This window comes from Acanthisitta chloris, unplaced genomic scaffold (genome assembly GCF_000695815.1).
Source record: "Acanthisitta chloris isolate BGI_N310 unplaced genomic scaffold, ASM69581v1 scaffold35466, whole genome shotgun sequence".
In the NCBI taxonomy this organism is placed as follows: Eukaryota; Metazoa; Chordata; class Aves; order Passeriformes; family Acanthisittidae; genus Acanthisitta; species Acanthisitta chloris.
The window spans coordinates 11,518-24,880 of record NW_008678200.1 but is presented as its reverse complement, the minus strand read 5'-3'; the positions used below and the strand labels follow the sequence as shown (position 1 = coordinate 24,880).

The 13,363-nt window shown below is 50.4% G+C and overlaps 1 protein-coding gene across 1 annotated transcript; it reads left to right on the top strand.

Annotated features, from left to right (window-relative positions):
- The first annotated feature begins 131 nt into the window (after positions 1-131).
- EEF1A2 (eukaryotic translation elongation factor 1 alpha 2) lies at positions 132-13,110 on the top strand. Its single transcript, XM_009076781.1, has 7 exons — positions 132-371; positions 4,406-4,585; positions 5,554-5,850; positions 9,925-10,075; positions 11,443-11,699; positions 11,786-12,020; positions 12,759-13,110. Exons 1-7 carry the CDS (start codon positions 228-230, stop codon positions 12,884-12,886), a joined length of 1,392 nt encoding a protein of 463 aa, XP_009075029.1. The 5' UTR covers positions 132-227; the 3' UTR covers positions 12,887-13,110.
- Positions 13,111-13,363: the final 253 nt, after the last annotated feature.

Sequence of the window (13,363 nt, the reverse complement as noted above, 5' to 3'; positions counted from 1 at the left end):
GGCCCAGTGCGGGCAGAGCTGCCAGACAAGGCTGGGCACCCCCGGCCAGGCTGGGGCGCACGGTCCAGCGGGAAGGTGGGGCGAGGGGAGAAGAGCCATCCCTGATGGGCTGGGAGGGGGTTGTCACCAGGGCTCTTTTGACGCACCTGCCTCTTCCCCCACAGCCTCCCCCAAAAGGCAGCTTCGTTCCCACAGCCCTCCCTGCCAGCCCCGCGTAGCCCACCAGCATGGGGAAGGAGAAGACGCATATCAACATCGTCGTCATCGGGCATGTGGACTCTGGGAAATCCACCACCACCGGGCACCTCATCTACAAATGTGGGGGCATCGACAAAAGGACCATTGAGAAATTTGAGAAGGAGGCTGCCGAGGTGAGGAGCTCATCCCTCAGCCTGCCCCCACCCCACGTTCCCACCCGCAGGGATGCTCTGCACTGATCCCCACGGTTATCCCACGGGCAATATTCCCCTCTTCCTGGTGCTGTCCTTCTCGTATCTTCTCTTTCTCCCTTTGTTCCTATCTATTTTTTTCCCTCTGCACCCCTGGGTCTTCCCGACTTCTCTGGCCTTGGGAAAATAGGCCATTTGGGCACTCGCCACCCTCTTTTTGGGAGCTGGGGGACTCCCTGCTGCCAGCTGTTAATGAGGGCAGGGGCACAGTGAGGTCTGCAAGATGGGTTAGGGAACCGGCGTAATCACCAGGACTCTGGAAAAGCCACAGACCATGGTGCTTCAGGGCATGAAATTCCTTCTAAATATTGTGCATGAGGGGAAAAATAATCTCTCACTGCCTGGTTTAGGGCTCCCTAAGTTTCACTCTGAAGCATCAGCTTCCAGTGCCTGCTGGGGATAAGGTCCAGCATCAGCTGGACCACTCATTTGATCATCTGAGTTTAAAAACCCCATTCCTATTTTCCTCAGGCAGGTGGTCTGATGTGCAGCATGATTGGTAGCCTTTAACTCAGAAAAGCTGGCTGGAAATCTGAGCATTTTAAGTTCAATTCTTTTGTTTAGCTCTTATATTGGTGGCATTTATAACAATTTCATAGTGCGTGTGTTTGGCGAAGCACCACACAGTACCTGTAACATGGCAGTGCCTTAGATTAAAGAGGAAGAAATAGTCTTGGGAAGAAAAATGTGAATCGGAAGCTCTGAGAAATTAATGATGGTAAATTCTAGAGAGGTGGGTGAGCCGGAACAGCCTGGCTGTGTTATTGATAGGGCAGCTCTTGCCACTTAGAAGATGCTTGTCGTCATCGCTCCGGGAATCTTTAATGCAGATATCCCTCCTTTTTTTCAATCCCTTTCTTTCTTTTTTCCTTGTCAAGATTCCACATTTCAATTAGAAAAAAAAAAGATTTTTACAGAGCTTCCACTCTTGATTTGACATTTTACTGTCTGTCTTAACCCTTTTAATTTGCCGATAGCATCCGAGCTAAATCTCCCATTTTCCTGTCTCGCTCTCAGACCTTTTTTTCCAGCCCTTAAGTGAAGAGCTTCTTCCTTCATACAAAATAATCCTTCTCCCTCTGCTTTATTGCTGATATCCTTCCATATATTGCCCCCCTTTACTTACAGATCAGATAAGGCATGATAAGGTTATCGTAGATGTGATTGCAGCGATTTTAATTGAACAGACACTTTCACTGACTTGCTAGAATACGCTGGGACCGGAGGCTGCTATTAATAGCCTATTGACTGAGCTTACAGACTCCATTTTCTGATGCAGGGCTGGGGAAGGGTTTTCTTCCATTAGGTGGCATTCACAGGAAATGGAGGCCTGTGTGCACCCAAAAAGCCAACAAAAAGAACAGGGTCTGATTTTTAATTTAAGAGAGAAGAGTAAGGATTTTTCCTTTTTTTTTCCCTTTTTTTTTCTTTTGACTCAAGGGCAGAGGTAACAGTATCCCTGAAAGAAGAGTTGTTCTATTTCAAAAGAAATAAATAATCAGTATTTGTGGTCTCCGAATAGAAAGTTGTCCCTTCGCTGGGGTTCGATCAGGGAAAATCAGGCTGTTTCTGGCACTGAACAGGGAAGGTATTGTGTGAAGCTAGATAATACCCTGGGTTTTTCAACACCAGCTCTGGGTAACTGAATATACCCCGTGAAAGGAGGGAAACTGTTTGCTAAATAAAAGATCTCATTTGTCTTCACGTTACGTGCGATGCTGAGCTCTGGGGGGTGTCACATGTGATGATCGTCTGTTTGCATGTGGACATGGCTGATGGGGATAAGGTGCTGATTCTCACTCAGCTCCCATGGGAGAGACAAGGGTCTGCTATGTGCCTCAGTTTCCCCATCCAGAAGCAAAGGAATAGGGCGAGGTGTTGACTGACTGACTCCTGCCCTAGAACTACCCATTTTTAATGCATTGCACAGCTCCACTGTTCCACCGTTTCCAGCAGTAAATGAGCACACTCTAACAACCCTTCACTGTTCCCCTGGCTAGAGAGGGGTTCAATATGCATGCTGGAAAGAGTTAACCTTGCCCCATCCCTGGAAGAATTCAAAGCCAGCTTGGATGGGGCTTGGAGCAGCCTGAGCTAGTGGAAGTTGTCCCTGCCCATGGCAGGGGATTGGAATGAGGTGATCTTCAAGGTCCTTTCCAACCCAAACCATTTTGTGATTCTGTAAATCTCTGAGCTCCTGCTCTGCCTCCTTGCTAAATCCAATGTCAGGAGGATGCTCAGGAGCAGAGATCTGATTCTGGATTTTTCCATCCCAGTGAGAGCTCGCAGTTTCCCAGTGGAGATGGGGCATCACCCCCTCTATCTGGCATCCCCTCTGAGGAGGAGAAGGCTTGCCCCTGGCTTTAGGATTTTGCCCGTAATCCTCCAGAGCAAGCTGCAAAGTCATCGCAGCATTCGGCTGTTATGAAACAGGCTGTCACCATTAATTCCTTGTGCTGGCTGGGAATGGGGCTGGAGTGTGGGAGCTGGGGCAGACCAGCCTCTGGGCATGGTGTGGGCGGGGCAGGTTTGGATGTGACACTGTGTTAGGTTTCTTGGCAAGGCTCAGCACTGAAGCATTCAGTACCTGCCATCGGGAAGTGCTTCCCTCTGACTGGAGATTTATAACCGGCCAGAAAAAGGTGTGTTGGCAGAGAACAGTAGGATGGATGGATGGACGGATGGACAGATGGATGGATGGATGGATGGATGGGAGCAGGGTATCACAGTTCTGACCTGGCATAGCAGTAGGGGCCCATTAAATCATCTGCAAATGACCTAAATTCCATTTTCCATCTTAAAAACCCCTTGTATCTGAGGCCAAGAGCTGATGATTGATGCCCATTAACCCTTTGCTTTGGCCAGGCTTTCCAGTCTGCCCCAGCACACAGCATGGCCAGTAAGGGTTGGGCTTGTCCTGCCCCATCTCCAGTTTGGCAGGATCCCAGCTCAGACCAGGAGCACCACCTCCATGCTGGGGGAAATCCATCTCCCCCTGATGTCATGACGTCGGAGGACACCAACCCAAAGGAGAAAGCAGTTCAGAAATGCCACTGTGGTTTTACCAGGGAATGTGCTTTATCACAAGGCAGAGAGATTTACTGTAGCTAATCTCCCCCAGCATGATTTTATGCATTACAATGTTGGCTGAGATTTTGGCCATTTGGCAACAACAGTTGGTCTGGCTGCAGCTCACAGTAGCTTTTCCTGTGAATTTGCACACTCTGTGGCAAAAATCAATCATGTTTCTATATTGTTCATAGCAACCATCTCTCATTTCATTTTCTTTTAACCCATTCTGCTCCTGCACCCCTGTCAGTTATGGGCTCACTCACACAGCAATGCCCTTCCCACTAACCAGCTGCCTCACAGGTTCAATTCATAGATTAAGATCAGAGAATCAGAGAATCATTTAGGTTGGAAAAGCCCTTCTAAGATCATTGAGTCCAACCATCAACCCAGCACTGCTAAGCCCACTAGTAGACCATGTTCCTAAATGTGCACCTCTGTGAAACCATGTGAAATAAAATGTCATAAATGATCTTTTCAATACTTGCATAAAGACTAGAAAATGGGATAAGTATACAAATATCCTCTCAGAGATATTTAGTGTGACAAGAAGCAGCTTTCCACATTGCTCTACAGCTCTGTAGCAGCATGATTTCCCAGCAGCAGTTCAGGACTGTAGTGTTTCGTGGAGAAGACCTCATGGGTCACTGGTTCCAGCTCCTGCTCATCCAGTCCCACTCATAAATTCACTTCATGGCTTTTCTCCCAGCCTCTTCTCCATCATGTTGAAGAACATATTGAGAACAGTATCTCCTTTCACCTGTATTTGTTAGTAAATACATGACCCTCTGGCTACGTGAGCTTGGGATGTGCCCTGGAGGGTGGGTGGCCATCACCAGTGCTATGGGCTTGGGTTTCTCACTGGTTCTTGCCTCTGTGTTGGCCAGATGGGGAAGGGGTCCTTCAAATATGCCTGGGTGCTGGACAAGCTGAAGGCTGAGCGTGAGCGTGGCATCACCATTGACATCTCGCTGTGGAAGTTTGAGACCACCAAGTACTACATCACCATCATTGACGCACCTGGCCACAGGGACTTCATCAAGAACATGATCACTGGGACCTCCCAGGTGAGAACTGGGAGCCAGGGGGTGAGGGCTGCTGGAGGTGGAAGGCTGAGGCTTGCTGACAAACCCAGGGTTATGTAGGTGCTGTTGGAGCTCTTTTGGAGAAGGGTAGTTGAGAGAGAAGACATCAAAGAGCATTGAGCAGGGTCCACCCAAGGTGGGTAGCACCATGGGACCCAGCATGCCATGGTCCTACACCTTTCTGAGCATCTGGGAGAAAGGGCACAAAAAGGTGTTTTCTCCACCCCATTTCAACCTACATGAGAGGGTAAGGATGAATATGGCCTCTCTAAGAGCTGGGATGCTGTGATCTACAGGCCTTTGGATGGATCTCTTCTCCTTCCTTTTTCTTGAAACATCTGTCTTTGTCCCATAAACCACATCATATTGCCAGACTCAAGGATCTACCATTCCAGAGTAGTTTCCCCTCACTGCACTGCTGGACATTCCTGCATCTCCCTGTGGTTGATAGGTGCTGAATGAACCCCACTACATGGCCAGTGAGATTCCCATTGTAATGCCAGTTGATCTGGGCATGGATTTCTGTTAAACCCAGGCAGCTTCTGCTGTGGGTTCTGGGTACAAGAAGTAATCTGGAGAACATTTTCCATGGCTGGAGTCTCACCCATCACCCAGGGAGGTCATTTGCAAGATTTCAGTAGTATTTTAGATAAAACTCTTTCTGTGCATCCCTGGATGATCAAGAGGAGGTCCTGGTCAGAGTCATGCAACCTGGAGAGATCCACCCTGGTTTTCAATTTACATCTCAGAACCATGTAGAGTTGGCAAGTCTGAAATAACACAGTTGGGTCAGTTTTGAGGTGGATCAGCAGCGTTATGGGTAACAGCTGGCAAGGAGTCTGTCCAAGTCATGAGTAGTGCTCATCTGGGACTTACTTAAAGCCCTCAAGAGTGTTACCCGGGCTGTGCTCTCTGGGGACAGCAGCAATTCATTAGCTTTCTCCTCCCAGGCTGACTGTGCTGTCCTGATCGTTGCTGCTGGCGTTGGTGAATTTGAAGCTGGCATCTCCAAGAATGGGCAGACCCGTGAGCATGCCCTGCTGGCTTACACCCTGGGGGTGAAGCAGCTCATTGTGGGCATCAACAAGATGGATTCCACAGAGCCCCCATACAGCGAGAAACGCTACGATGAGATCGTCAAGGAGGTCAGCGCCTACATCAAGAAGATCGGCTACAACCCAGCCACAGTTCCCTTCGTGCCCATCTCGGGCTGGCATGGAGACAACATGCTGGAGCCCTCTCCCAATGTAAGTGTGCATTGTGTCAGACTTTCCCCCACCCCAACAATCCTGACCCAGGCTGAAGATGACCTCCATGCTCTGAAAATATTTCATGCACCCATTGTGCATAATGGCCCATGTTGCCAGCATAGATGTCTGTGTCATGTAGCTCTGATTGGCCCTGGGCAGGATGAATGTGTGCTCTGTTCATGGGCATGATGGGTGCTGTACCCTGGCCGGACACCCCATCAGATAAACATGAACATCCTCAGGAGATGATCTGTCTGGCTTTGCTTCTCGTCTGGGATTTGAATGTTTGGCATCATCAGATTCATGGTGATGTTAGCAATTGTCACTCTCAGCAGGAGCAACTTGTGTGTTTTTAGGGTATTGTTTTCTGAGGGAAATAACATGGTCTCAGGCTTGGAATGGCTCCCACTGCACAGCCAGACTCCCTCATGCTGGATGTTAGGTCTCCTTTCCCATCAGTGCTCTGTGCCACTCTGGTGGCTGCACCTCTGGTTCCAGTCCTGGGATCTCCCTTCTTAAGGTGAGATTTTCTCACATTTCCTATGTCAAAACCATGATTCCCTAGAGCATCTGTTTGGGACTGTTCCTTGTCCAGCTGATTTTTACAATGCCTTTCTCCCTCTGTAATAGGGATTTTGGGGAGACAAAGGCAGGGTGCCCTGGGTGGGCCCATGCCATCATTTCATATAACAGCAGGGGAGAAAGAAGGAATGCTTAAGAAGGATGGAGGTTCCTTGACAGACAGGCTGCTGATAACAGTTGTTTAACTGATGATTTTTTTGAAGAAAAAGCTACCCTAGCTTCAGTCTTCAAAAGAAATGATGGGCTGGACAGTTCTGGCCAGAGGAAGGTCTCTGGTCTTCTGATGACTTCTGGGTGACCTTGAGCAAGTTGCTCAGACCAGAAACCCCAGCAATGTCTTGTGAAACCAATGGGACATTTGATGCTTAAGGGGACTTAAGGACATTACCTGTGGATTACAGGGCAGGCCTCCGATGAGGGAGGCAATGCATGAGCAGAGCAGCAACTGAGAGAGGTCAGGGGTCACAAACCAGAGCTAGAGGAGTGCTGCAATGCAATCTCACACCATCATGAAACAGCTCCTGCCTTGCACAGGGAAGGCAGCTCACTTGGGCTGGCTTGGAAGGAAGAAATTGTTGGGGTGTTTGGGAGATTCCTGTTCCCTGTGGAGCAGAGCTGGGATAAAGGTCAGCTGTGGCCATGCCAAACCCATCCCCATGGTTCCTGGGTGTCTCAAATCAGACAGGTTCCAAATGTCAGCAGCTGCTGGGCTGGGAAGATGATCCTGAACAACTCTCCTATTAATAGGCTGCAGAGGGGAGGCACAGAGCTGGAGGACCTTAGTGGCCCTCTTCCTCCAGAGGGGTCTCAGGGCAGGTTCTCAATGTGATGTCCTACCTGAGAGAAGGCAGGGGCTGAAATAACTCTCCCCTTCGTTGTAAGGAGGCATCTGGCTCCTGGGTGGGTTCCCAGGAGCTGCCTGAGCTAGGCAACTGGGAAGAGAGCCTTGCCTGGTCTGGAACTGCATGAGCTTTTCTGGAGAGGGTGCAGGGACAGACTCCTTCTCCCTATATTGCACCACCTCTAGGAAAGCTTGAGCAGGAAGCTGTATAGATATCTCTCCTTCCTTGAAAAAAAGCAAAAAAGCTCTGATTATTTTCACTCACAGTTTCTGGACAGGTTTCACTGAAGCACAAGGCAGTCAAGTGACTTGTCTGTCTGTCAAGGGACTTATCAGAAAGTGAGGATTAGATCCATGACGTCCCTGCAGCTCCTGTCACCTCTGAGCAAGGGGAGGTGTGGTGGTACATCAGGCTGCAGCCAGCTTTGTGTGGGAGACTCCAGCCCACATCCCTGTTGCACAGAATCCCAAGGCCAACTGCAAAAAATGGCAGCTGGGCTGGGCTTCCATTTAAGTTTGACATTGGAGAGCTTTTCAACAAACAGGGTTTTCTGTGAAGCAGCTTTCTGTTGCTGCAGCTGGTAGGATGAGACCATTCAGTGTGGGTTGGGAAGCTTTCACCCCATGGAATGCTGCAACCCAAAGGCATCCAATCTGAGGTGCCAAGGAGTGTGATGACCTGGGGCTGCATCCTCAACATTGGGGTGCGTGGATGGGGGTGTTGGGATGCTCATGGGCTGGGGAAAATAAGAGAAAGGCAACTGCTCTGTAAAATATCCTTGGGGCACGAAAGAGCTGAAGCTCAGCTGTTATTTTGAGGGGCTGGGAGCTGCAGCCTGCCTGCCTACTGGATTTGATCAGATCCTGCTTTTGCCATAGGAGTGGTGAAGTAGGAATTTCTCTTTGGGAAGCAGATTTGGGGAATACATAAGAGAAGTTTTATTTGGGTGGCCATAGGAGGCAGCACAAACCATGATGCTTCTCACCCTGGGGCCATGCTGAGGTTTCACAGTGGAGAGTTGCTCCCAGAAGGTGTTTCTTTATCTGATTCTTGGGATGTCAGAAGTTCTCCACATAGAAGGACAGCTCTGGCAGCCATGTGTCATAGGCAGAGGTTGCCATTTTCCCGTGTCCCCAAGCTGTGTGGGGCAGAGGGACAGGAGCTGAGGGAACACAGTGGCTGTCACCCTGGAGAGCAGAGCCCGTGGGCAAGCGGCCGCCGGGGCAGCTGCTGGCACAGGTCCCTGCCCAGCACTTGGGCCATGCGACAGCAGGCTGGGGGAAGGTCTGAGTCATCCTGCACATCACATGCAGCTCCATCACCAGCTGGATGGAGATAGTATTTTGCCAAGCTGTTGCCTGGCTCTGGGGCTGGCTGCATGGCAGGAGCTTCAGTGCAGGGAAGAACCCTCTGAGAAGTGTCCCCAGGCTCCTCCTGCCACGGTCACCAAGGAAGACAAGTGGTGTCAGACAAGACCCTCTCAAGGGGGCTGGACTGAACACCTTGGATATAGGCTGAACTCCCTGGCTGCACCCAGCTCTTTTCCTCTCTCCTTCCCAAATGTGGTGGAGATTACAAGTTAAGAAACCAGCTTTGGCATAGCTGTGTCCTCCAGGGAGAGCTGTGAAACTGGAGGAACTTTGGGGGTCCTGTTCCATCCCAGCTCCCCATACCCATTGCACTGTGCCACTGGTGTTGGTGCCTAAGGGAAAAGCCATGTCCACAAGGTGTGTGGTGGATCTGGGGCACACATTGTAATAGGAAAAGATTGTCTAACCCTCTCTGTGCAGAGGCAGGGGGATGGCCCAGCAGACTCTGATCTCTGCTTGTTGTATTAGGGTTGCATCAGAACTAGGACTGACTGTTTCTTGCTGGCAAGCTCCAGGTGTTGCTACAGCATCCAGATGGGCAGCAACACCCCAAAAAAGCACTGCAGTTCTCTGCATCAAACTATGGCTCCTGCTGAGCACATTTCCATTCCTCTCTGCCTACTTTTCTGGTCAATCTTAGCTTCAAGGGTCCATTCTAGGGCAAGAACAGGGAACATCTCTGAAAAACAATCCTGTGCCTTGGCAGCCCTAGTGCAAGTGCTGGGTTTCCAGCATTCTCCCAAGCCAGGGTTTGAAATCCAGACCCTGGAAGGGTGACAGCAGAAGGAATGGGGAAGAAGTATGTGTCTGGGGCTTGCCTTGAAGAAATTTGACCAGAACTGAAGGTTAGGTGCTTTGTAGCTAGGACTTGGCTGAAGAGGCTGAAGAGAAATGGGAAGATTTTACAAAGTAGGTCAGATAAGCCTGTAGGAATGGTGGAGTGGAAGGAGCTCCACAGCCCCCAGGTAAAGACTGTGGCTGGACTAACTCCATGAAGATTGTCCTGGTGGGACATCTCTCTGGGCTCACCTCCAGATGCTGAGGATAGGCACACTCAGTGCATGTTGGAATTATTGGTTGTTGCTGAGGATAGGCACACTCAGTGCATGCTGGAATTGTTGGTTGGACAGGTTGGACAGCTCTTGGAGCAACCTGGTCTAGCAGAAGGTGTCCCTAGAGGGTCATGGCAGGGGGTTGGAATGATGGTCTTTAAGGTCCCTTCCAACCCAAACTGTGCTGTGATTCTGTGATTTATGTTGGTGCTGCGCTCTTTCCAGATGCCTTGGTTCAAAGGTTGGAAGGTGGAACGCAAGGAAGGCAATGCCAGTGGGGTGTCCCTCTTGGAGGCCCTGGACACCATCCTGCCCCCAACCCGCCCCACAGACAAACCCCTGCGCTTGCCCCTCCAGGATGTCTACAAGATTGGAGGTGAGCAAAAGCCTTTATCCCATGGGAATTTGGGAATGACATTTCCAAGTGATGGGAAACTGGAGGGATTGGACTTTTCAAACTGGAGATAATGTTGGGGAGAAGGGTGGTAGCTCCAGGGCAAAGACCCCATTTGAGCCTGGGCTGTCTGGGGTGGAGGTGGACATGCCCAAAGATGCCCAGGGGCTGGAGAGGAGTGTCAGGTTTGTGAGGTCTCCCCAGGGGACATGCAATGCCACAAATTTGTGGTCATGGCAGGCCAGGCAAGTTGGAGGCAGCATAAAACATTCTGTGACCCAGATGAGGGACAAGACCAGCAGGTAGGGCCACTGAGGCTGGTGCATGGCAGCTTGGCCATGATCTGCCTGTGCTTCCCAAATGCTGGTGTCCATCATCAGCACCTCTGCCTGCCGAGCTGGATCACGGCGCCAGCCATGTAGGGAGTGCCACGGCCAGAGCGTCTCCCTTTCCCTTTGGAGAGGTGATGGGGACACTTTTCTGAGCTATAAATATCTCATGAGCTCTCTGACCTGCTGGCAGCAGTGGGCAGCCCTGCTGACTCCCCAGCTTCTGAATCAGACAGGCACAGCCTTTTGCAGCACTTTTTCACACTTTTCCAAGGACATGCACACTGCAGAAACCAGGCAGGGATTGAACACAGGATTTAGCAGGGTTTTAATGCAGTCTTTGGTTTACAATGGAGGTCAAAAGTGGTGAGCAGGTCTGTGTCCTCCTCTCGCTCAGCTGGGACAAAGAAATCTGATTTTACCATGAGGCAGGTCCTTGGGGGGCAGAGACACTGTGGGAAGTGGGGAGATGGAGGCAGCAGAGTAGATGTGGAGGAGTGGATGGGTCCAGCCAACCTCCTCAACCTCTTTTCAAGGTTGTTTCTTTAATGATACTTTACCTGCTTCCAAAGGTGATTTTTCTCAAAGTCTCCTGAAGACACAGGGTGTAAAACATCCCCTTCATTTAATGATTCACCTTGTTCCCTGTACAGCTGGTAGTGTGGCCATCAGGGATCTGGACAGTATTGTTACACACATTGTGATGTCCCAGTCCTCCATGCAGGAGATGCCAGAGCTGCTCCAAAGGAAGAGTTTTCAGGGCATATGGATTGCTCAGGGCCTTCTGACTGTGGGGTTACTCCTTTTTCACAAAACACTGAGTAGAAAGGATGGACTCGTAGTATTTTTGAAGTCCCCAGTGTTGATCTTACAGTTGAAAACTGGAGGGTTTTGGGCAAGAAGCAAACGTATTCTTTGGTGAAAACCCTGGAAATATCTTGCTTTTGCTGAATCCAGGTGCTGGACTAGGGATATACTGAGCAGATTACATTTTGCTATGCTCTGTCCTTGTGTCTTCAGGGATTGGCACAGTCCCTGTGGGCCGAGTGGAGACTGGAATCCTGCGGCCTGGCATGGTGGTCACCTTTGCACCTGTGAACATCACCACTGAGGTGAAGTCCGTGGAGATGCACCACGAGGCCCTGAGTGAGGCTCTCCCTGGGGACAACGTTGGTTTCAATGTGAAGAATGTCTCAGTCAAGGACATCCGCCGTGGGAATGTCTGTGGGGACAGCAAGTCGGACCCACCGCAGGAGGCAGCGCAGTTCACATCTCAGGTCAGCAGAGCTGGTGATGCCACCATGCATGGTTTGTCACCGTCCCTCAGCTCCCAGCCTTACTCTGACACTGCTCTGTCCCCCAGGTGATCATCCTGAACCACCCTGGCCAGATCAGTGCTGGCTACTCGCCCGTCATCGACTGCCACACCGCACACATCGCCTGCAAGTTCGCCGAGCTGAAGGAGAAGATTGACCGGCGCTCTGGCAAGAAACTGGAGGACAACCCCAAGTCCCTGAAATCGGGTGATGCAGCCATTGTGGAGATGATCCCCGGCAAGCCGATGTGTGTGGAGAGTTTCTCCCAGTACCCACCCCTTGGTAAGGGAATGGCTCATGGAGGTCTGTTGCAGAGGAGCATGAATGCTCTGTGGGTGTAGAGCTCACACCAGATGTGCTGAGCCTCTCCCAGTATCCCCCACTGGTTAGACTGTGGAGGGAACTGAGGATGTTTTGTTGCTCCTCCATGTGTTGGTGGGGTGGGATGGGCTCTCTGCCAAGCTGGGTTTCCAAAGGCAGGGTTGGGTTTTCCGTCTGGTAGCAACAAAGACTTTCAGAGTAACTAAATCCTGATAGTTTCTGAATGCAGAAACATTTTTCAGTTTCCTCATTGATGCCCTAAAAGAACTGGTCAGAAGAAGAAAGAGGGAGGTTTTCTCAGCAGAGGCCACCTTTAAGAGTAATGCTTGAATCTAGAATGGTTTGGGTTAAAGAGATCTTGAAAACCATCTCATTCCAACCCCATGTCATGGGCAGGGACACCTTCCACTAAGCCAGGCTGATGTTGTATGTCTGGAAGGTTTAACAATGCCAGGAGCTTGCAGAGAACAGATGTGATTTAAGTTTAACAAATGGTAATTTAAACAGAGAGGAGCATCAGGACTAGCTTGGTGGTCAGAGCAAGGGTTGATAGCTCAGGGCTTGTTCCTGCAGCAACAAGCTCGAAGGACAGGGATAATGGATGGCACTATGAGTGGTGGGTGTAAATCCCACTGTCACCCTCCCAGAAGAGCTCAGCCTTGATGTTTCACTCACATCCCCCTGCCCTCCATCCCACAGGCCGCTTCGCTGTCCGTGACATGCGGCAGACCGTGGCCGTGGGCGTCATCAAGAACGTGGAGAAGAAAAGTGGTGGGGCTGGTAAAGTCACCAAGTCTGCCCAGAAGGCCCAGAAGGCTGGCAAATGAATCGTGGGCTCCCAGTGCATCGCGCAGAAACCATCCCTGACACCAGGACGCTGCCACCGTCTTCCCCGGGCGCACGTGTGCACATCAGCTTGTAAGAGTTTATATGTCAACGACTGGATGCTCACCATTAAGGTCCAGTGGAAATTCTTTAAAAGGAAAAGCATGTTCCAGCGTTTGTGAGGCTTCATGTTAATTTTACCAATAAAACTGGTACAAATGCCACAGTGGAAAAAAACAAACAAACAAAAAAAAAACAAACCCCAAAAAACCAAACCAACCAACCCAAAAGGTGTGGAGCTGTGTGTGTGTGTGTATGTGTGTGTCTGTCCTTGAGAGGGGCTGGGTTGGATGGGGTTTGTGTAGGCCCACTTAGAGCAGATGGTGGGGATGGGCATAGGAGAGTCTGGGATGGAAATCTGGAGGAAGCAGGAGAGTTGGGCATCCATATTCAGGGTGTCACCCAGCCCTTCCCCAGGT

Bases quoted from the DNA above. Each gene is read 5' to 3' on its own strand.
- EEF1A2 (XM_009076781.1), top strand. From the start codon at position 228: ATGGGGAAGGAGAAGACGCATATCAACATCGTCGTCATCGGGCATGTG. The intron at 4,586-5,553 runs GTGAGAACTGGG...TTCTCCTCCCAG, and splicing joins TGATCACTGGGACCTCCCAG to GCTGACTGTGCTGTCCTGAT. The intron at 12,021-12,758 runs GTAAGGGAATGG...TCCATCCCACAG, and splicing joins CTCCCAGTACCCACCCCTTG to GCCGCTTCGCTGTCCGTGAC.